General features: G+C 33.4%; 2 protein-coding genes across 5 annotated transcripts; one reads left to right on the forward strand and one right to left on the reverse strand.

The window, feature by feature from the left end:
* Window positions 1-319: 319 nt before the first annotated feature.
* LOC140436544 (uncharacterized) lies at window positions 320-12538 on the reverse strand. Of its 3 annotated transcripts, none has more exons than XM_072525450.1 (3): window positions 12464-12495; window positions 12286-12395; window positions 320-2114 (listed from the first exon to the last, which is right to left on the reverse strand). In XM_072525450.1, exons 2-3 carry the CDS (start codon window positions 12310-12312, stop codon window positions 498-500), a joined length of 1644 nt encoding a protein of 547 aa, XP_072381551.1. In that variant the 5' UTR covers window positions 12313-12395; window positions 12464-12495; the 3' UTR covers window positions 320-497. The 3 variants fall into 3 exon arrangements, with proteins under 3 accessions (XP_072381551.1, XP_072381550.1, XP_072381549.1); XM_072525449.1 differs by having other exon boundaries at window positions 12452-12484; XM_072525448.1 differs by having other exon boundaries at window positions 321-2114; window positions 12286-12538.
* Window positions 12539-12603: 65 nt separating this feature from the next.
* LOC140436545 (uncharacterized) lies at window positions 12604-16666 on the forward strand. Of its 2 annotated transcripts, XM_072525452.1 has the most exons (3): window positions 12604-12816; window positions 12878-14070; window positions 15605-16666. In XM_072525452.1, exons 1-3 carry the CDS (start codon window positions 12703-12705, stop codon window positions 15606-15608), a joined length of 1311 nt encoding a protein of 436 aa, XP_072381553.1. In that variant the 5' UTR covers window positions 12604-12702; the 3' UTR covers window positions 15609-16666. The 2 variants fall into 2 exon arrangements, with proteins under 2 accessions (XP_072381553.1, XP_072381552.1); XM_072525451.1 differs by having other exon boundaries at window positions 12606-12816; window positions 12878-16664.
* Window positions 16667-24694: the final 8028 nt, after the last annotated feature.

Here is a 24694-nt window from a genome sequence, read left to right on the forward strand (position 1 = left end):
TTTTTGTATATTTTACTGTATAAAGGAAAAACTAATCTCTTTTTGTTTCGAATAAACGGTAATTTTTCATTTTCAAACGTTAAGTTTTACATAAAAATATCTTTGAATGTTTTTTTTTTTTTCAATTTAAATCTAAAAAAAATCTTTTTGTCTATCAAGTCGCCATTTAAAGCTTGTAAAATGATATTTATAAATAAATACGTGTACCAAATCACTCCAACTCACGGAGTGACTTTATACACAAAATTTTTTAGCAAACTAAAATTTATAACGTTATGGCACTTTGACTATATAAACTAGAGATGGAGACTAAACTTTTGAGGGGTATATGAACATTCTAGATCTTTCCATTCCAAAACCACAAGCAATTGTATTTCAAAAATGTATCAAGTCACCCCAATTGACGGTAATTAGTCAAGAAAGAAATTTTTCATCTAAAAACTTTTATTTTTTTATTAATATATTTACATAAAGTATTTTTTACAATAAATAATAACTTAAGCTATTGCTAAATCTTTCATACTAGTATCTTCATATATATTGTGTGCTGTTTTAAGATGATGTTTCATGTAGGATTTATCTGTGAATTTTTTCTCACAAGCAAAACAGGCATATGGTTTAATCCCCGAATGAGTACACAAATGCCTGGCCAACTTAATCTTATCATAAAACCTTCCTGGACAAATATGACACGCATATTTTCTCTCTCTGACTGGAATCTTTGCATTTCCAATACCGTGTGCTTTGGTTAAATGAATATCCAGAGTATTTTTCTTCCTGTAGTCTCTTCCACACTTATCGCATACATATCTTTTCACATTAGAGTGGCATCTCACATGTGCCTGTAGTTCACTCTTACTGGCGAACTCTTTTTTACACAATGAACAAATGAATTCCTTTTGACCAGTATGTCTTCGAAAGTGTTGATCGTGGTTTGACTTTAACGGAAATCTCTTATCACATATTTTGCACACGAACTTCCACAATACAGGATCTGTATGTACAATAAGATAATGAGTCCATAAATTATTATTAGTCTTGAATGCTTTGCCGCATTTGTCACAACCAAAGTTCCTATCATCATAATGTGTCATTTCATGACTTTGCAAATCACTCTTCGTTATGAAACTCTTACCACATATACTGCAAATATGCGACCTGTTACCCTCATGATAAAGTTTGTGATTTTGCAAATTTGTTGATGACCTAAACCTCTTTTGACATAAGTCACAACAGTACGGTCTAATAGACTTTTCTTTGAGTTCGTGTATCTTTTGGCAGTGATCAATTATTTCTTTCAAAAACTTGAACTCCATACTACAAATTTCACAAGCAAAAAGTCTCTTAGGCATTGATTTTTTGTGTTCAGATTTGTGCTCTTTATAGTCGTCACTATTTTGAAATACTTTGTTACATTTTTCACACTGGAAATCTATAACGTCATGGTCTTTGAACATATGATTTTTAAGATCTAATACTGTATTAAAAACACAATCACAACTCTTACAATAGTAAGCAGGCTCTGATCCTTCTTTCTTACAACCCCTGTTTTTATGATTCAACAAAGTTTTTGCACTCTTGTAATAGATATTACACTTTTGACATTGGTAATCTGTTCTTTTGAGATGTTGTTTATCACATCTCTTTTGATGTGTTTTCAAAATTTTTTCTGAACTATAAAATCGTTTGCAAGTGCTACACTGATACTCATTTTGTACTTTTCTATGCCTTCTTACACCATCACACACATCTCGATGTTCTTTAATTGAGGATTCTTTAGTAAACTTTCGACCACACTGTAAACACATAGTATTTCTCTTATATTTTGGTAATTCTTTACTGTCATTCTGATGTGTTTCTTGAATGTGTTGTATCAAGTCATCTTTTGTGACACTTTTATGCCCGCAATTATAGCAGATAAAAGATTGCTTAAGATCTAATTCAGATTCAGAGTAATCAGATTCAACATCTATTTTAAGATCACTACAATCGTCAAAAGTATCCACTTCTTGTTTTAAGTTATTTCTGCTATTTATACATTTTTCTTTAAACCTATAAGCCGCTGTTGTCTCTGTTATACAAATGTTGCATATCTTGAAATGATCCAACCATTCCTACAAAAAATAAATTTGTTTGTGAAAAAAGTATACAGTATAAGCGTATATCTATCTGTTACTACTCTACTTCCGGTTTCACCGGAAATACCATAACATAACATAACAATAACATAACAATATCTTTATTTTTAGAAAATAATATGCATTCCGTGAACATAAAATTATTTAAAAAAAACAGTGTCACAAACGAAAATATTATTTACTTATTCCTAACCGTTACATATACAAATAGTCCTCCACAGAATATGGCTCAAGAGCTACCAGTAATTTAAATATTTGATGTTTATACAAACTTAATCTTTCCTCCCTTTTGATAGGTTCAGGCAGTTTATTAAACAATTTGATGCAGCAATAAAGAGCGTTTTTTTCTGTTATACTTAACCTGTGTATTGGAATTTTATAATTATATAGCCTGGTATTTACTATACTATTGGGCTCAAAGTTCCTAAAGAGTATTTTATTCTTATATAGAAACAGTAACATTCTTGAATAAATACAGCGTAAACTGTTAAAATATTATTACTCCTAAAATGCCCTCTACATGATTCCCTACTTTTTAAGTCAAACATAACTCTGATTATTTTTTTCTGAACCAGAAATACATTATTTATGTCCCTACTGTGGCCAAAATTTATTAGACCATATCTAAATTTTGCTTCAAAATTAGCATGATACACTGTTTTTAATGAGTTACTATTCATGTATTTTTTTAGAACTCTAAAGCTGTAAATCACTTTACTCAAAGACATACATAACTGGTCAACATGTTTATCCCAACATAAAAAACTGTCAATATATAATCCTAAAAATTTGGTACTGCTGCTAATATTTAAAGTGTCATTATTTACAATAATACTGTTTGGCATATCTGAATGTGCATAATTTGTCTTAAACAAAAGAAGATCTGTTTTATTTTGATTTAAAACCAACCTATTCATAGAAAACCAGTCTTTAGCTTTCTGGAACTCTAAACTAGCATTAACGCTTAGAACAGACATGTCTTTACCACTGACTAAAATGTTTGTATCATCTGCATAATTTGTTATGCTGGAAGTAGTATTAGCCACTAGACCATGAAGATCATTGATATAGATCACAAACAGTAAAGGACCAATCACACTTCCTTGTGGTACTCCAATATTGATAGTGCTTTCAGATGAGATGCCTATTTCAGTGTTTTTATGTATTTTTACTAAATGTCTCCTATTTACCAAGTAGGACTTAAACCAGTTCAATGCTGGTCCACGTATACCATATTTCTCCAATTTATCAAATAATAGGTCATGCACTAAACAGTCATATGCCTTTGATAGGTCCAAAAAGAGACCCAAAGCCATATGACCAATCTCAGTACATTTCAAAATATCCCAGACAAATTGAAAAATCGCAGTCTGAGTTGATTTTCCCTGTTGATAACCATGCTGATTTGCACTAATAATATGACATTTTGTTAAAAATTCTGTTATCCGCCTATACATAGTCATTTCGAAGATTTTTGAAAAGGAACATAGAAGGCTAATTGGTCTATAGTTATTAATTAATTTAGGATCACCCTTTTTGTAAACAGGTGTTACTATGGCAGATTTCAGGCATTCAGGAAATACACCAGATTTTAGTGAATTATTTATGATTGTAGTGAGAGGATTCACTATCTCCTTTATACAAAGTTTAAGGATTTTAGTGGGTATTTCATCAATTCCACAACTCATTTTGTTTTTTAAATTTTTAGTTATATCCATAATTTCAGTTTCTGTCACAGGTGCGACAAACACTGAATTTATGTTACTTGCAATGTTGTCTTTATATTCAATGTATTGTAATTGAGATAAAGTGTTATTTAAAGTAGTATTTAAGTGGATCATGTATTTATCAGCAATCTCTTGAGGACTACCCTCTACTTTTATTGAATTTACACTTTTTAATTGACCATTAATTTCACTAACAATTTGCCACATGCATTTATTTTTGTTGGCAGCTTCAGACATCCTGTTTTCATATAGCTTTGATCGTTTTGTTATTAGTTTCTTATTATATTCTTTTTTTACCTGTCTATAGGCATCATAGAATTTATGGTTAACTCTGCTCATTGTAAACAAGATGTCTAAACGAGTCTTACATTCTATTATCTCTGGATCATCTCTTTTATTAAGGCCTTTTTTACGTTGCCTAGAATCTAACTTTTTAAAAGGAAAGCACTGATTGAATATATACAGAAACTGATTTAAGAAAGTATTCCATTGATCATTTACACATTTGTAACTTAAATTAAGCCAGTCATGATTATGTAATTTACTTATAAAGGTTTCTATATTATTTGTACTAAAATGTCTTTTCATTTCAAGAGTATTCGTTTCTGCTTCCTCTACCTGAAAAGTTAATTTTTGGGCAGAATGATCAGAGATTCCAGCATGCAAGACTTCTACTGACACATATGATTGCATATTTGTTAGTATGTTATCTATACAAGTTTTAGATGTGGCAGTTACTCTAGTGTAGTCTTCAATTACATGACAAATATTATATGAGTTAATTAACATACAAAATTTTACTTTATCTAATGTGTTATTCTTAAGATCGATATTGAAATCTCCCCCTATAATTATAATTGTGTTTTCTATCATAATTCTTCCCAGTATAATATCAAATTTGTTTAAAAAAACTGCCAGATCGCTACCTGATGGTCTGTAAACTGATGCTATAATGAGTTTGTTATTACCTAAATTAGCTTCGCATACAGCACACTCTATTACCCTATCTACTGATAACTCTTATATATCCTTTCTTTCCTGGCCAATGATGTCTTTACTAAGATATATAGCTGTTCCTCCATGTTCATTCACATTATTTCTACAATGACTAGCTGTCAGCACAAAATTGTTAATTCCATATTCACTTAATTCTTCTTTAGTTTTCCAATGTTCTGTTGTGCACAATATTTTACAGTCACTGTTGTTTGTTAGAAGTTCTTCTATTTCATCAATACAATTTCCTATGGATTGGAGGTTCTGGTGGATGATACTTATATTCTTTGCTCGTGTGACTGTGTTTTGAATTTCAATTTCCTTGTGTTGATGTGTCTTGTGCTCTCTATTTTCTCCTATGAAAAATTTCCACCTCGGTTATCTAGAAAATCCTTATGACGATGCATCTGGAACCTTTTTATGCCAACACCATTAGGCCAAAACTCTGGTTTATACATGTCATCCTTATATTCAAAGGGAGCCGATACAACAAATCTCTTCAACATATTTTCTTGACTTGGCAATTCCTTTACCATAATAGACTCTTACTTACCCTTAACTAATTTTATTTAATTGGGAAACCCTGTATATTTTTACAGGTTTTAAAAGATTTTTTTAAAACTAATTAAGGTAAAGGGACCAATAGTCGACACTGGATCAATAGCCGACAAACCAAAATTCAAATTCAACAAATAAGAGGGGTGGAAGGGAAACCATCTAATCATTCCCACTGAACGTCTGGAGTAATCGTCCTACATAGTGCATATGTCCTATGAAGAAACGCGCGAACTAAGTTAATGTGGTTAAGTTTGTATTGAAATATTGGCTATCCTGATCGCCAAACACTAAGTAAATCAGGTTGGCTATCTTGACAGAACAATAAAGAAGTTGTCATTCTGTGTTGCACAAGTGAAGAGGTGTTTTATTCTCTCCATTCCAGTATCAATATTTAATATATGTATATATAATTGTACTCTAAAAGCTTTTCCAAAAGGTTATGGGCCAAAGCAAAGTAAATTAGAACCAAGATAAAGTAAATGTATAATGGTTGGATACAGTGTAGCTGGCTATAGAATCTGGAATCCAGTGGCTAATCAAATCAAAATTTCAAGAGATGTTGTTTTCGATGAATCATAATTTAAATATTCTCCAGAAATATCGTCCAATAATCAAAATATTGAGGAAATTTTACCAAGCCAAGATGAAATGGAAACCTTTGAAGAGAAAAACTATGATGAGAGTACAGTCGAAACATAACCACCAAGATTAAGAACTAGTAAATTTACAAAATACCAAAACTAGTTTCTCCAATAGAGAAATAAAATCACCTTCGAAGTTCAAAGACTACGAACTTTATTATACATATTGTTTAGTTATATCAACCTCAGTAACTTATCAAGAAGCAGTGGAGGAGGATGAATGGAAGCAGACAATAGAAACAGAACTACAACGTCTTGAAAAAATTCACACCTGGACTGAAGCTACAAAGGTACCTCATAATCAACAAATCATAAATACAAAATGGGTATTTAAAACCCATTTTGTATTTATGATTAAAAATGTGACAGCACGAAAAAGGCTTGCTTAGTTGCAAAGGGCTATGAAGAAGAAGTATTTTTAGATATCTATTCACCTGTGGCTAAAATGGCAAGTGTCAGAGTTTTATTGTCACTAGCTCTCAACAATGACTGGAAGGTATACCAGTTAGAGATTCCTTCAGCCTTCATCAACGGAGTGCTACAACATGATGTTTATATTCATCGTCCTGGATATAAAAGACAAAACACACTTTGTGTGGAAATTTATAGGGTGGCCACTTTTTTTGCCGGTCAGTGTAGATATAATAGGATTTCCCAAATAATACCAGAGACATTTCCTTCAGAATGGGCTATAGGTAAAAGTGATAATGGTTGTATGACACATGGATTGTTTTACAAACACATGGCCAATATATTTTTGGTAAAATAGAGAAAATTCCTCTTCCCATTATTTTTTTATAGATGGTCATATGTAGCACATTTTTTTACCATTAAGTCAATTTTGCAAAGAACAAGGTATAGAATGAATTGCTCTTTATCCTAATGCAACCCACATACTCCAGCCAATGGATGTAGCTGTGTTCCATTCACTTAAGCAAATGTGGCGTTAAAGTGTTCAGGATTGTAGAGTGCAGAACAGTAGTGAACAATTAAAGAAACATGATTTTGCACAATTATTAAACCCCACTCTAGAACATCTCACACCACAAACAATCCAAAATGGGATTAGGAAATGTGAACTAGTTCCATGGATTCGCAGTCAATTAAAAGTATCAGAAGATGAGACATTATTAACAGCAAACAGAAAGTGCCACCAAGAACAGGAAGACAGAATGATTTTGTCTGCTCTTGAAAAAAAAAATTACAATGAAAAATTAAATTTGTTTAATCAAAATTATGGAAATTTGGAAGGGCCATTAGAAAACTACTCCTTATACAATCTGTGGAAGACAATAAAAGTTGCCTTGAAAAAATGGGAGGTAATAAAAGCGACACTCTATTTTACTATGTTTTTGGATAATAAACATAAAACTTTGTTTTTGGGTTAATACCATCCCCATTTAAAAGACCTTTGATGTGCCCGAACCACAAGAGATGGTAAAATCAAAAAGGAGAGAAAAATTTCCTGTAGTAGTTACATCTCCACACATGTTACATTATTACAGGAAAGAAAAAAAGCAAAAATGGATGCCCAAAAATTAAAAGATGACATATTTAGATATCTCTGATGACTGGGATAAAGAATGATGAAGAGGAATATGTTACAAAAGTTAATTCTTTTAAAAAAACTAAAACTTTATATTACTGAAGTTTAAATGAGGAAAACATCAAATTTTGTATATCTTTTGATATATCTCTCTTGTGTTGTTTAATCAAGTTTTAGGAAATGGTCCAAACCCCAAAATTGTTGCAACAGGAGAGGGAGTTAGCTGTAAATTTGAACAATCTCTTGGCATAAAAGAAATGTAAATGTAATCATTGTATAGTTTTTATACATTTTTTCTTGATTTTAATATTACACATGTCCTAGTTTGTCTGTGTCAACCAACTATTTGATCTCTTTTAACGAAGTTTTTTTTAATCTAACAAATATATGCGGGTTGACCAATTTAATGTGGGTTATGTGTCATTGTTTTTAATCTAACAAATATATACGGGTTGACCAATTTAATGTGGGTTATGTGTCATCAAATTTAATACTGGCAGTGACCATAGACTAGTTCGTGCCGATATACATATTAACGTAAAGAGAGAAAGACGAAAACTATTAACAACAAACCCTTTACCGACGGCAGACATCCTAGCCAGTAATAAAGAGAAATATCAAGAGGAATTAGCACGGAAACTAGTAGCAAATACCTTTGAGCACAAGAATATAGATGAACTAGCTGAGAAAATAACTAAAGACATACAAACAGTCACTAAGAAACTTTGTTGCAGAATAAGAAAACAGAAAGAAGCTAAACTAAAACCCGAGACTCTAGAACAGATAGAGAAAAGAAGAAGAACGAACAGAGATAACCCGGACTATAAAGCGCTCAACAGAAGCGTTAAGAAAAATATTCGAAAAGACCTCAGAGCTTATAGAACAAACCAGATTCTTGAAACCATAGAGAACAATAAGAACATGAAAGTACTAAAAACATGTAAATCCGCTGGCAGGAATAAAATCATAAAGATAAAAGACGACCGTGGAACATTGTGCTCGCATAAGGAAGAGATCGTTAGAGAAATCCGAAAATTTTACGAGAAGCTGTATACTTCTACTATTCCGAACCCCGGTATACCAACAAAACATATCTTAAATGTGGGCTCAGAGGATCTCCCTGAAATAATAACATCAGAAATTAGGGGAAAAAATGGGAAAACACCAGGAGAAGATAAAATTACTTCAGAGATGCTAAAAATGGGAGGCACTGCATTAGAAGAGGCAATGAGAGCATTACTGAATAAATGTCTATTGGAAGGACAAATACCAAAAGCATGGAAAAATGCGGAAGTCATTCTACTCCATAAAAAAGGAGACGCCGCAAATATAGAAAACTACCGACCAATAAGCTTGTTGTCACACCTTTACAAACTACTAACCCGAATAATAACAAATAGATTGACAGCTAAGCTAGATGCATACCAACCGGTGGAGCAAGCAGGCTTTCGTAAGGGTTTTAGCACTATCGATCACTTGCAAACAATCTGGACAGTTATTGAAAAAACAATAGAGTACAACATACCACTACATCTGGCATTTGTCGATTATCACAAAGCATTCGACAGTATCGAGAAATGGGCTTTCTTAACAGCATTGGACGACGCCAGAGTAGATTCAAGATATGCTGCCCTCCTTAAGAATATATACGATGATGCTACTTTTCACGTAAAAATAGATGATGATCTGGAAACTATGAAAATAGACCTTGGCAAAGGCGTGAGACAGGGTGACACCATCTCACCCAAGTTATTTACTTTGGCATTAGAAAATGTCTTCAAAAAACTAAATTGGGTCGAAAAGGGATTAAAAATAGATGGAGTATATCTTAACCATTTGCGTTTCGCAGACGACATAGTACTAATAAGCACAGATATCCATGAACTAAAATCAATGCTACAAGATTTAAATCACAAATCGAATCAAATAGGATTAAAAATGAATCTCGACAAAACAAAGATATTAAGCAACAGCCTAGAAAACATCACGATAGATAACATCAATGTAGAAAAGGTAGAACAATATATATATCTAGGACATGCAATTAAAAACGAAAAGGAAAATCAAACCCTAGAAATTAAAAGAAGGACACAATTATCATGGGCTGCTTTTGGGAAGTTGAGCTTCATTTTAAAAGACAGAAAAATCCCAATACACTTAAAACGAAAAACCTATGACACTTGTATACTACCAGTTGCAACTTATGGATTGGAAACTATGGCAATAACAAGAAAAATGGCAGAACAATTAAGAGTAACTCAACGGGCCATGGAGAGGGCCATGTTAAATATAAGCCTCAGAGACAAAATGCCTAACACCGAAATACGTCGAAGAACTACGACGACCTCTCGAGACCTCGAGAAACAAAAAGAAGCGTGGGAAGACCCAAAAAGAGATGGATAGACGATATAACAGCTGTAGCTGGAAAGCAATGGATGAGAATTGCAAAAGATAGGGAAGCGTGGAAACAATTGGAGGAGGCCTATGTCCAACAATGGATGAATGAAGGCTGAAGAAGAAGAAGAAGATGTGTCATTGTACTTGCATGCAAAGTTTCATCAATAACAAATTTTTCGTTTCAAAGATATTTACTTGATTCCATACTTTTATCCCAATTCTGTATATCTGTACAGCTTGTTGGTAGTTTGGTAAGTATTCTGAATATTGTGACATAATATGTATTAGCATTGTCAATATATATGTCACGTTAGTATAGTAAATGTGGTCAAGACTAGGACTCACTAAGATTAATATTTAAAATGGTAGAATGGAGTGTGGAAATGGATAATGGAAATGGATACAGTGGAGCCATGACGGGACTCATCACCTTGTATAGGCAACCGGAGTTCATGGTCCAGAGGGGACAAGATCACAAAACTAGAGAAACTTGAGTACCATAGAGAGTGGTCTTATCACCTATTCTGTATAGCAAATATGCTGCATTTGTTCCAAGAACACCCAGAACACTACTCATCCTTGACACAGATGACACTGCAATAGTGGCAAAGCACAGGAGCCTAAATATAGCTGTAAGAAATCTGTAGCTGACACTAAATGCAACAGCATTAGATACAATAGAAGAATGAGGTATCCCAGGGAAAATAGCCATAAATCCAGAGAAGGCACAGGCAGTTATCTTCAAAAAAGAAGAGGTAGACCAGAAGAACAGCTAACAGTACAAAACAGACACATTTAATGGAAAAATGAAGCTAAATAAATAAATAATTAGGAGTCACAATGGACCAACATGTAATGTTTTGTTTAATTTATATTTATTTCAAGACCAAAGTTTTGACTTAGGTTATTGACTTTATTTATTAAAAACTGACTCTTTCTCATTACTGACAGGGAAGATCATGTCATTAGCACATCAAATGCTATTAATAGTTGTTCTATTTACATATCTTTCTTCATATTTTTCTATCTTCTCTGGAAAATTGATTCAATATAAAAATTAAAAAGGAGTGACTACAGTTCCATGTCTATTTTGACTCACTCTACAAACCAAATCTGATACTGATTACAAGTGATTTTCTAATCTTAGATCTAAATATAAAATTGAAACTCAAAAATGCCATTAAAATTAAGAATTTTAATAATATAAGAGAACCTCCAGGAAATTTCTGAAAATACATAAATAATAAAGGACAATTGGTCTGGACATAATGCTCAAGATATAGTATATCTTTCTGGTGATCACTTTGTTAATGTCTATGATCCTACAGACTTATATGTTGCTAGATACTCAACTTAGTCCTAAAGCTAAGGTATTTCTTCACAAAGAACATATATCAACTTTCATATGCATTTTCTACACCCCCTGATACAATACCAAATTTCTTTCTCAAATCTTAATCATTTAATCAATATTTAAATCAAGTGATAAGCACTATATATATTATACACTGTATACAATCAGCTTTTCCAAAACCCTTTGATAAATTAGTTTATATTCAGATGAATGGGAAAGTTCAATTGAAAATGGGTTATTATCTGTGGGGCAACATGGATTTATATTGCTGTGAAAACTTTATATTCTAGGTTTTACTATGGAAGCAATATAATAGCTGATCAAGTTTTCGAAAGCAGAGAGTAAAACTTTTTAATTATACATCTAAGATTGTGGAACCTACAGGACTCTTATGCTTTATAACATGAAAGACTCAATAGCTCCTATTGGTCCTTGTTGGCCTGACAATTTTTTTAGACTGGCCTTGAATTTATCAAATCATTTTGTATATTACATAAAGATGCAATAAAAAATTAAACATTAAAACAAAAATATTAACAGTGAACCTTTTTCCTAGATAGTACATTATTGCTAATATAGATGTGACACTATTTGAATCTAGAATACAAGACCTGGTTAAATATGTAAAGTTGATCTGGTTAGAAAGTACAGAATAATTTGTGTATTGTGTCAAAGAATACAATCACTACCTAGCATACAGAAGTAGTAATTACAGAAGTATATTTTCAAGCATTTAAATAATCATTAGACTACAGATATTTTCATTGGTAATTATGGAAAGCTACTCACATTCAATGTCAAATATAAATTTGGTTATGTTTATCATTGTCCAAAATATCTTAGTTAATAAACATTTAATTTCATTTATGTTCATACAAATTTAATATCATTACAAATAGTCATGCTAAATTAGAAAAAAAAACTTTCTTACCACTTCAGGTACTATAAATACCAACATGAAAGAAAGTTTCAAACCATCTTCATTCGTCTTGGATAGATCATAAAGTACATCATTTCGTTTACAACAGATATAACAGTTTCCTGGAAACATTGTGGCCTTATAATACTGAAAAATAAATATACATAAAAATACAAACAAAAATATTTACAGCATCATCTGAGAAGTTAGTTACACAACTTCACTTCATGTTCACTTCCCAGTTTTGTTTGTACGAATGAACTACTTAGACAATGGAATTTAAACTTAGACTATAGAACTAAACAACTAACTCTTCAAAAAAGAAGAATATTATGACATTTAAATTGCCAAATCTGTGAAAGTATATAAACACCCAAAACTAAACAGTCTAGTTCTGGTAATTTTAAGAAATGTTAAATTAAAATAAAAATGGATTATTGTAGTATATGCTTGGATTCAAAGGGATGCACAATTCGTTTCAGTGATTTGGACGAAAACAACGTAAATTGGTCAACGAAATTAAAATCCATTGTATCTGATTTGGTATGTGCAAAAATGGAATTGAGTTATAAATTTAAATATAAACGTTTTAAACTATTTTTAGGAAGACACTCCAGGAGAACATTTTATTTGCGAGGGTTGTACTAAAAAATTGGATGATTTATTGACTTTTAAAAAGAAATTGGAAAATTTGGTGAAGAGATTTAAGACTATATACAAACAAGAGAATGAAAATGAAACTAAATATAAGATTGACGACGAACAATGCAGTCTAAGTCCAGCTTTGTGTGACTACAAAGATAATGATGATGTCGAATTTGATGATGAAGTATTAACTGCAAGAATAGAGAGACTTGATAATGGGTCTCTTGAGTCTACTAATTCTATTAAAGGTGAAACAGAAGCTGAAATAGTTAAAGTAAATGAATCTTGTATTTGTTTAATATGTGATGAAGACTTTGAAAGTAAAAAAGCATTGCGACTCCACAGAAAAACATGCACAAGAAATCCGAAAGGTGTTTATACATGTTTCACTTGTAACAAAAGTTATAGTACAAAAACTAATCTTAAATTACATCATAGAAAGTGTGGTAAAATAGTAGTGGAAGATGAAAATACAGATAAACTGCTTAAAAAACATGGAAAAAAATCATCAAGAAGTTATACATGTGACTCTTGTGATAAAGTATTTAATTTAGTAAAGGATTTAATGGCTCATTGTAAAAGTATTCATGACATGGAAGAAAGGATGGTGAAACCTTATTCCTGTAAGCAATGCACTCAAAGGTTCAGAACATATGCTGGTTATGATCAACATCTGAAATATCATAGCAGAAAAAGGGACAATGTGTGTAGTTTGTGTGGAAAAAGGTTTATAACAAAAAGTGAACTTATAGTACATGAATATACTCATTTTAATAGAAGAAATTATAAGTGCACAGCCTGTGGTAAGGCTTATAATACTAACAAAAACCTAAAAACACATATCTTAGTAGTACATACAGACAGAGCAGCTTGGAAGTATGCATGTGGAATATGTGAGAAAAGGTTCCCACAAAAGGGCAACTACGATCAGCATATGAAACGTCATGCTGGGGATAAACAACACATCTGTCACATATGTCAAAAACCTTTCATCACTAGTAGTGAGCTGAAAAGGCATGTAAGTTTACATTCCAATGTAAAAGCCTTTACTTGTGAATATTGTCAGAGAGAATACAAGACTATAAGAACTTTAAACACACACTTAAGAAGATCTCATTCAATTGGTGATAAATTGCCAGAGAACGAAAAGAGGTATGTCTGCCACATTTGTCCTAGTCAGTTTTATGATAAACAAAAGTTGTCTAGACATTTGTACTGTCATTCTGGAATAAAACCTTTTCCATGCACTGCTTGTGATAAGAAGTTTACAGACAAATCATATCTTAAACACCATATGAAAGTTGCTCATAATATCACAGAAGTATCTAGTGAAATTAAATATGAGACATCAGATGCTTTAAAATATGAAGTTCCAGAACAAGTTAGGTTTTAATTTGAAGAGATTAAGTAAATGAGTCCTTGAGTTTTAACACATTGACAGGCAACAATGTTTCTAGATGTTAGAATCATCATATGTGTGAGTGACACTAATAAAAATAATGGATGTTCTGATATGGCTCATCCAGATTTGTATTAATATTGCACACATACAAGAAAAATATACAAAAAGTCAACAGCTACAGACGTCAGTGGCACATTATAAACATTCTTTTGTATAGTTTATGACACAGATGTCAATAAACATCATCATATTAGTCAGAAGGAGTAGCAGACGTTATTGAAAGGATAAAAATACTAAAGTGGAACTGGGCAGGTCATGTAGCAAGATCAGTTGATGACTGGTGGACAAAATTGGTGGAATTTTGGAATGGAGACCCCGAATATAAGCTAACAGAAATAGAGGTCGATCCCCAACAAGATGGACAGATGACATAAAAAGAGTGACTGCAACTTGGATTCAGTTGGCACAAAATCAGACTAAGTGGAAAAGCATGCAAGAGGCCTATGTACAGCAGTGGATGTTAAAGGCTAGTTGATGATGATGATGATTAGTAAGAACTGTTTTTATTTATAGTAACAAATATGTATGAATATAGAGTACATTAGGATATTAATCAGAAATGTTAAAGTTCAAAACATGGCACAGGACATAATGGAGGAGCATCTGCACATACTTCACACCTATACCTTGTTTCTTTTCGTTTTTTCTCTCTTGTACATCACCTTTATTTCAAGAATAAATGAAGGTATCTCTTCTAAAAAAATGTTGTTCTGTAACTTCTGTTTTTAGTGCTTGTTTTCCTGTTGTTTGTTGTTTTACCAAAAGTCTTTCATCAACATCCTATTCTAATTTTAATGAGAGATCCTATTATAGCTTCTTCTAAAATCAACTAGTTTTTCTCCTGTCCTTTTTTTACTTTTTTATATAGATTGAAAAAGTTCCAAACCACTATATCTAGAAGATGGAATAACATCTTATACGAAAGGATCGTTTTACAGAGGCAGCTATAGTAAGATACCATTTGATAGCTTTTGTCAATCCCTAACATGTGCATTTTATAGCCATCTATCTCTCATGGTTTTTGCTTTTTGACACCATATATTTTTACCAGTAATTATACGTGGCTTGTATGCAGTAGTTATTATATACACATTATGCTTGACATGCCACTTGCTCACATATAAGCAAGTATTCTTCTTTTTCTCCAGATATATTCATCTTTTCTCAGTTTCTTTTTTAACAAAAATGCAGGGTTGCCTACTGTATTAGATCTTATTGTTCCAGTTAAGTGAGTTTTGAGAGTTAGCGACTTTGAAGACAGTATAACACTGTTGTAAAAATTGTGCATAAAGACATGATGGCCCTTGTTGAGGTACAGTCCCAGTAATCGCAAAACTAATTCAGTTCAGTTCAATTTTGGAACTCTCGCCTTTGTGTTTTGTTTTTTTCAGTGAACTACTGTAACAACCAGGTAAATTTTTGAAATATTTAAAACAACAATCATGGGTAATAAGTTCAAAGAACTTTATCCCATACTTTGACTTTTTGTTTTTAATATATTGCTTAATTGCTAAGTCAGTCTGCCCCTAAATAGGAACATTGACTCATCTATCGATAAAGTTTTCAAATGGTGCATATGCAGAATTATTATTATTTGTCACCAAATCCAATAGATTTCAGCCTTCCCGATCATATACATCAGGAATAGTGTTGAAACATCGAAGTATTTGTTCAAATCTACACTCACCCATTGTATATAAAAATATATATTATAGTATTAAATAAAGCATTTGAGGTGACACCTAAACAAAATTTCATGTTAGCTCGACGGCCCAAAACGTGGATACAGAAAACGAGTTTATTTTAGGATGTCTCAGTACGTCGTAAAATTGGACTGTCTTATGCACAATAACTCGAATTTCAAGACGTCGCTGTCACACAAAGTACTCATTCACTAATGTGCCGTGTCCGTCAATGTATTAAAAGAGAAAAGCTTTTGATCTTATTAATTTTTAAAATTATTTTTTAAATAGTTTGCAATTTATGGAATGGTAGTTAGGTTTTTACAATGACCATATTGGGCTTTATAAATAAAATTAGATTTTCTCCCAGATCTTACAAGCATATATACAACAAACTGAAGTGAGTGTAGTTGTCATGATGTAGTGTATGGTCCACAGACTTCTGCCACTTCTATTACATTGTGCAAAAGTATTTTGTAACTTCCTGTGATCTGGTCAATCCCTTTTGTTGGAGATCTTCCTTTTTTTATATATAATTGGATAAATATAATATGTACTTATTGTTAGTTTGTATTCAGATAAGCCTCTTTTTTATCAAATTTGCTGTGTTTCTTTTTTGTTTTTGAATTTTTTGTAATGTTAATGTAGTTCTAACACTAGATTTTTTCTCATTAGAAAATTCTTATTTATTAAATTAGATAATTTTTATTCTTAACAAACAAATAAATGATACAAATATGATAAAATGGATTACATAAGTTAGCAACAGGGGAAGAGAAGGTAAAAAGAAAGGTTACCTGTACAAAAAGGAGGGAAATAGATAGAAAACTTCGTATTTTACAATGCTATGTTTTCCATTATGCTAAATGCTTTTTATATGTTGTAATAAAATACTGTCATATTGAAGAATCGCCAATCCTTCATTCAAAATTCTACAGAACCATGTAGCTTATAGAAGAGGATGTGGTAGGGGAGACCAGTCTGTCTGGCACCCCTAACAAAAATTGCCTGTAAAATCACTAATAAAATAGATAAAAGACTCTTTTTACCGTGAAAAAGTTAGTAACATGTTACTCTTTGTAATAACAAAATATTTTGACAAATAAAACAAAACTAAGACTTTGACAATCAAATTTGAAAAAAAAAACAAAGTATGCCATCATACCCGAATTAACAAAAGTTGTTAGTAGCTGTTCTATTTTAACTGGATTGACAGTGGCTACAATTTAACGTATTGTCTGTGAAAAAAAGCTGACAAATGCGTACGAAAACCTAAGTTGGATGAAATTCAAAAAATATCCTACGCAGAACTGTACGTTCGTTTCTCTTTAAAAATGGGACTTCAATGAAATATGAATAAAATAAAGTAGACATAATCAATAATTTTCCTAAAATAAGCCGTACATCATTACAAAAAAGAAGAATAAGAAGAAAAGACCGAATATTTAACAACAGAGCAAGAACCAGTGATAAACTTGAAAATGGACGATAATAGGGAAATTAACGGCACTGACAAATTCAAATATTTAGGATTCATACTCTCAAAAAATGGAACCACCGAACAAGAGATAACCAGCAGATTACCACAGACAAGAACTTGTATTAAACAAATGAGCGAGGTACTGTGGGATAGACAGATTACCAGAAATACAAAGAAGAGAATTTATAACACCCTGGTGCGCAGTATAATGACCTATGGAGCAGAGAATTAGGTAATAAATAAACGAAACAGGTCCAAAATCACAGCAAGTGAAATGGAGTTCATGAGAAGAAGCTGCAGAGTGAAAAAAATGGATCGCATCAGAAATGAGGAGATAAAACGAAGGATGACAGTAGAACAAGACATACTTAGCTAGATCGAAAAAAAAACGTTTAATTTGGTATGGACATGTGAGAAGAACAGATCATACAAGGTGGATAGCAAAGATTTCGGATTGGAACCCAATAGGAAGGAGGAAAAGAGGTAGACCCCGAAGATCATGGAGGGATGAAGTGGACGAATCCATGGAAAGACGAGACCTTAGAGATGGAGAATGACAGAACAGAAAGGACCGGAGACGTTGGCTGAAAGAAATAAGGCGGCGACAGCTGTAAAAATCCTTATATAGATAGATAGATCATTACAAAAAACCTTACACGATCTTAACTTTCGATACCTATATAAAACACTATCAAATTCCATTTTAACTGATACGGAAGAAATGATATGACAACTTAATTATCTACAATCAATTTGTGAATATCGCGCAGTAAAAAGAAAGATTTATTACCTGGACGAGATTTGGATTAACGCCAGACATAAAGTTGGCAAAGTTTGGCAAATGGGCAGCGACAATGGTTTTCTGAAAAATGTCACATTGTTTTTATATTTGAAAAAAACAGGGGACTATCATGAAGACATGAACTCCACATGGTTCCAAAACATTCTGCATGGTGTTAATAGTACCTAGCTCTGTAATAGTGTTGGATAATGCATTTTATCACAGCCGTCTTGTTGACTGGATTACAACGATGACTGATAAATTCGGGAAGCGGAGGTGACTACAAGAAAATGCATTTCATTTACAGAGGATATGGCCCAAGCAGAATAACTCTTTATTAATTACTGGCAATAATCAAAGGCATCTTAGTAGATATCATCAATATACTGATTCAATGTTAAATTCAATTAAAGTAAAATTGGCTCGAATGAGGGGAGTGGCCTGGAAAAATTGGGAGTATGCTGTTGTCCGTGTATTAAAAATAAATTAGTAATTAACAATTTAATAGATTTAAATAATTAAAATCACAATTTTATTTTTAGATTATTTATTAAACTTTAAAATACAGAAGAGCACTATTTATGAGTAGAATAAAGATCGTTTTTACACCGAAAATTCAATTTGCGATATAGATAATATTTTTAAGTTGCCGTCATGAAACACCAGGGGCGTACGGCGAAATTTAAAACAAGGGAAGCAATTTATAAAAAAAAAAAATGTAAAAACTCACCTATTTATAATGTAATTCAATTCTTCTACCATTTTTCGCAAACTCGTCTATAACTTAATTGTAAAAACTTGGATATTGTGACATTTCTTTAACCAGATTATTTTCAATTGCCAAAAGGGAAACAGAGAGTCGAACTTGTCCTGTCGAGTTTCTTAAGTAAGTCTTTGTGAGCAAAACAGTGTATAAATATCGCACTAAGACATGTTTCTCTCACTTTCAATTGTAGACCCCCCAAAATGCCCAGACATAACCGCAGCGCCGTCATAACTTTGGGCAATTAACTTGTCATTACCATTAATCGATTTTAAAAGTTCACAAACAATTTTATATAATGCGTCTGCCGTTCTATCTTTTGATCTTCTTCTTCTTCAAGTGCCCTGTCCGTTGCGAACGTTGGCTATTAACATGGCAATTCTGATCTTATTTGCGGCGCTTCTGAATAGTTCGACCGATGTGAGCCCGAACCACTTCCTCAGATTTTGGAGCCACGAGTGTCTTCTCCTGCCTGGCCCTCGCTTACTGTCTATTTTTCCCTGGACAATCAATTGCAGTAGACGGTACTTATCGTGTCTCAATATGTGGCCTAGATATTCAAGCTTTCTTTGTTTAATTGTATTCACGATTTCTTTCTCCTTTCCTATTCTTTGGATTACCTCTATGTTGGTGACATGTTCGGTCCAGGATATACGAAGAATGCGTCGGTACACCCACATTTCGAATGCTTCTAGTTTTCTCGTGAGCGTCTCCGTCAGCGTCCAGGCCTCCACACCATACAGTAAGATCGGAAAAATGTAGCATTTAACTAGTCGTAGTTTTAGGGGAAGAGACAAATCCCTGCTTATGAGGAGCTTTTTCATATTGCTAAATGCTGCTCTAGCTCGTTCTATTCTCGCCTTAATTTCTGTGGCCTGTTCCCATTTTGCATTTACGTTGGTGCCAAGGTACACATAAGATTCTACATGGTCAATTAGTATGTTACTTATCCGTAACTGTCGAGCAGGCTGTTGCTTCCTGCTTATCAGCATCCACTTTGTCTTCTTGAAGTTGAGGCTCAGGCCGTATTCCTCACTAACTAAATAAACTCTTTCCATTACCTGCTGTAATTCGTCTATGGTACTGGCAAGGATCACCGTGTCGTCGGCATATCTTATATTGTTTGTTAACTCGCCGTTTATTTTTATGCCCTCATTTGCATTTTCCATACATTTATTAAATATTTCTTCGGAATAAATATTGAATAGGAGTGGGGATAATATACAACCCTGACGGACACCTCTTTTGATCTGCACACTTTTAGTGAGTTCGTTGCCAATTTTTGCTCTTGCTGTTTGACCCCAGTATAGGTTTGCCACAATTCGAATGTCCTTGTCGTCAATACCTGTCTTTCGCAGAATATCTATCAATTGTTCATGATTGACATTGTCAAATGCTTTTCTAAAATCCACAAAGCACAAATACACGTCCTTATCAACGTCTCTACACCGCTGTATAAGCACCTGGAGAGCGAAAATTGCTTCTCTAGTTCCAAGTGCTTTCCGAAAGCCAAACTGCGATCTATCAATATTTGACTCACATTTATCATATATTCTTCTATGAATGATCTTAGTGAACGCTTTAGTGACATGATTAATCAAGCTTATAAGCCGGTAGTCATCACAGATCTGGGCCTTTGGTTTCTTCGGGATTGTAATAAATGTTGACTGCAGCCAGTTCTCCGGGATTTTACCGCTGTTATATATGTTGTTAAAAAGTTCAACTAGATTATCAAGGAACTGTTTGTCCGATTTACATAGGATCTTTAATATTTCGCAGGGTACATTGTCCGGACCTGCTGACTTATTGTTTTTTAGTGCTGCAATGGCATCTTCTATCTCCGATTTAAGGATTGAAGGTCCTGTTTCTCCTTCTCCATATAGGTGATCATCAGTCCTGTCAGATGCAAATAATTTTTCTATGTATGATTTCCATGTTTCTAAGATCGTTGATGGCTCCGAGATAAGATTTCCATCGCCATCTTTTATGCTGTTGGGTGACTTATTGAATTTCCTCTTGTTTGTCATTGATTTTATTTTTTTGTGCATATTGTAACTGTCGTATTTTCGTTCGTATTGTTCTATTTCCCTGCATTCGTTGGAAAACCATTTTTCTTTGGCTTCTCGAATTTTCGTTCTTATGATTTTGTGGATCTGCTGGTATTTTTCTTCATTTTTATTCTTGAATTTACGTCTTTCATCCATCATATCCATTATCTCATCAGACATCCATTCGTTCTTCTTTCGTCTGTCACGCTTTAATAGAGTCGCGCATGTTGTTTGGATTGCTTCCCTCGATTTATCCCATCTCTCTATTATGTCCGACGTGTTCTCGTTAATGTCGTTTATTTTCTTTCCTAGTTGTTCTCGTACTTTTATTTCGGTTTCTGGGTTAGTGAGTTTCTTAATATCAATTGTGTTTAAATTAGATCTTTTCTCGAGCCGTTTTACTCTCATGACCATTCTGCATACCAACAGATTGTGGTCCGTAGGAACATCGGCACCTGGGTACGTTTTTGATGATTTTATCATGTTTTTATATCTTGTTGGCACTGCTATATAATCTATCTGATTCCTTATGATGTTGTCAGGTGAGTCAGCGGGGGATTTCCATGTGTAAAGTCGACGTTTGGGGAGCTTGAAGAGTGTATTACTTAATAGCAGGTTATATTCCTGGCAGAAGCATATAAGTCTATCACCTCTATCGTTTCTCTCTCCTAGGCCGAAGTTACCCACGATCTCATTCACCTTGCCTCTGCCAACCTTTGCGTTAAAATCTCCCATCACTATTGTTACTTCATGTTTTTTTGTCATTTTCATCAGGCTTCCCAGTTGTTCATAGAATTCTTCGCTGGTTACCTCAACTTTATCTGCCGTTGGCGCGTATACCTGTAATATGTTAATATTCACCGGTGTTGCTTGAATTTGTAAAAGCATTATTCTATCTGAATGGGGAGTGAAAGATTTTACTGCCGAATTAATACGTGGGGCAACTATTATTGCGGTGCCGTTTCTGTGATGTGTTGTGTCGTTTCCAGCATAGTAAACTTTATATCCAAGTATATCGCATTGTCCAGAGTTTTGCCAGTGTGTTTCACTAATTCCCAATATATCAATTTTTAATCTTTTCATCTCTTTTACAATGTTATGAGTTTTGCCGCTCTCGTACATACTTCGTACATTCCAAGTTCCAATCCTTAGGTGTTGAGGACTTGCTTCCTTTTTTAGGCCGTAGGGATTTCGCTGGCTGACGACCAGGGAGGCCCTACTATTTGTTTGTGTGCATCCTCCCCTGCCGGGTCTTGGGATCCGATCACCATGATCAGTAATGTTTTTGTTATCGTAGTGTATTGCCATGATAAGTATTCTAGGAAATTCTTATGGGGTGGTTTTCCGTTGCCTTCCCCATCGCAGTACCACAACCATTCAAACTGCTCCAGTCATGCTTGTGGTAGTCCAGTTTTAAGCCGATCCAGGATCATTTCCTTTGCGCCTTGAGCTGGTACTGATGATCGCTGCTGCCCTTCATCAGGGTATCACTCGGTAATCACTCGGTGAAATTTTCGCCATATCTGGCTACCCTCACTTAGTTTAGCCTGCAGACCAATGCAGTTGCCCGGGGTGTGGCACATGGAGCCATAAGTGAGAGTTAGGTGTCTTATGAGGACCAGTTATCTAGAACCATCTCCCGTCTATGACGCTCGATGTGGTCGTTCCGATAAAAGGTACTACCTCTATAACACAACCCTACACCCCTACACCCCTACACCCCTTTGATACATTTATAAAACCTAAAAATCTTTGCTGTATAATTCAGTCTGTTTTAACAAATCGTACTATTGCAGAGAGCTGGCTAAAATTGGTAACATCAGTTGTTTCATCTAAAATAATTGCAACGAAGCGTGCTTGTTTAATTTCATCAATTATTTTGTTTAAAACTACTGCCGAAATAGCAAAAATCAAATCATTCTGAACTCGATTTGAGGTACCTTGAAACACACTGGACTGTTCTAAATGAGTTTTTAAACAAGGATCGTACTTAGAAATTAGTGAAACAAGATCCATGCAATTGCCCCTATTTGCTGATGTACTAGTTTCGTCGTGACCTCTAAACCCAACTTCATGGAAACATAAAAAACACACAGCGTCAATAAGTCTTTTCAGCACGTCTCTATTTTTATCAACTAATTCATTATGTTTTTGATGACTCACTTTTAATGAAATATCCAAAATGTGTTCTATTCTATTTTTTCAAAAACTTTCTCTTTGATGACGGCCTGCAAGTGAGTTTTAGACACGACATGTAGTTTCACTACCTTATGAAAATTGTTTAAATCGCCAAAACCACTATGATTCCAAACACAATTTTCATTCACAAAGAGCAAACAACACCAGCAAAAGAGTTTATTCCTAAATTCACAACCAGTTAGCCACTCTTATTGTTCATAAGATTTTTCCGAATTAAAATGTCGGCCCAAGTTTGTAATTTGGTAGTGAGATTTTTCATTTCAGGCTTCGACCTACCTTTAATTAAAAAAAGAGTAATACCTCAGCTTCTTTTATCAATTATTTTATTATCTTTATTAATAATAATAGTAATTTTTATTATTATTTTAGGTCGATTGTTTTAATATTAAAAATAAAACAAAATAAAATATAAGAACAGTTGATTTAAAAATATTAAAACTATTGATCGAAGAAAGCTGTAATATTATCGTTTTCCCTATTCGTGCCATGTAAATATAATATAGTACCTTTATTAATTATGTTCCATTTTTCACCAAAATTAAACGAACTAAAGCGTTTCTCTAATAACAAATATACTACACATTTACACACTACAGCTGATTCCACAAAATCAGTCGACGAAGACGCCATTGTCAAACTCCAAATTTAAATTCGCCAAAACTTCGTAATCAATTGCCACAGTTGCTTATAAAGCGACAAATACGGTCAACTTAACCTTTGCTTCTCAGTTCATAACCCGGGTTATTTTTACATAAGACAGGAGAAGCAACTCTGAACGTGGATTATCCCGAAATAACTCTCCGACTTCCAACGTAGAATTACGAACTAGAAAGCTAAAGAACTAGCTATTACGAACGGAAACCTGGGGAAGCAATGCTTCCCTTGCTTCCATACACCGCACGCCCCTGTGAAACACCGCCGATCTAAAGAATTAAGAATTCGGATAATTTGTGCTGACAAAATTTTAATTTGCTTAAATGTATCGTGGCTACGTCTGTTGCTAAAGGAGACTCACAGTAAAGTACCGACCTATTAGTATGTACGGACAGTTATTAAAATGTTATGAACCGATATTATTTTAATTTTCTTATTAGTAGAAGACATATTTGATTTGCACCTCCTACAATTAGTAGATTAAGTTACATTTATGATTCACCCTCCCCAATTTCTTGTCAGAGTATAGTTTTGACAGATATATGGACAATTTTGTCTAAATAATTCGCTAACTGTATGTATAGTGCCATAAGTTTGGTATCCGCTAGCAATTTGCGACGCAATTGATGTCATTTAACCTAATAAGAGCAGCTTTTTTGATTTTTTTCTTCTTACCATATTATTCTTTCAGGACTATACATGTTAAA

Source organism: Diabrotica undecimpunctata, chromosome 3 (assembly GCF_040954645.1).
Source record: "Diabrotica undecimpunctata isolate CICGRU chromosome 3, icDiaUnde3, whole genome shotgun sequence".
NCBI lineage: Eukaryota > Metazoa > Arthropoda > Insecta > Coleoptera > Chrysomelidae > Diabrotica > Diabrotica undecimpunctata.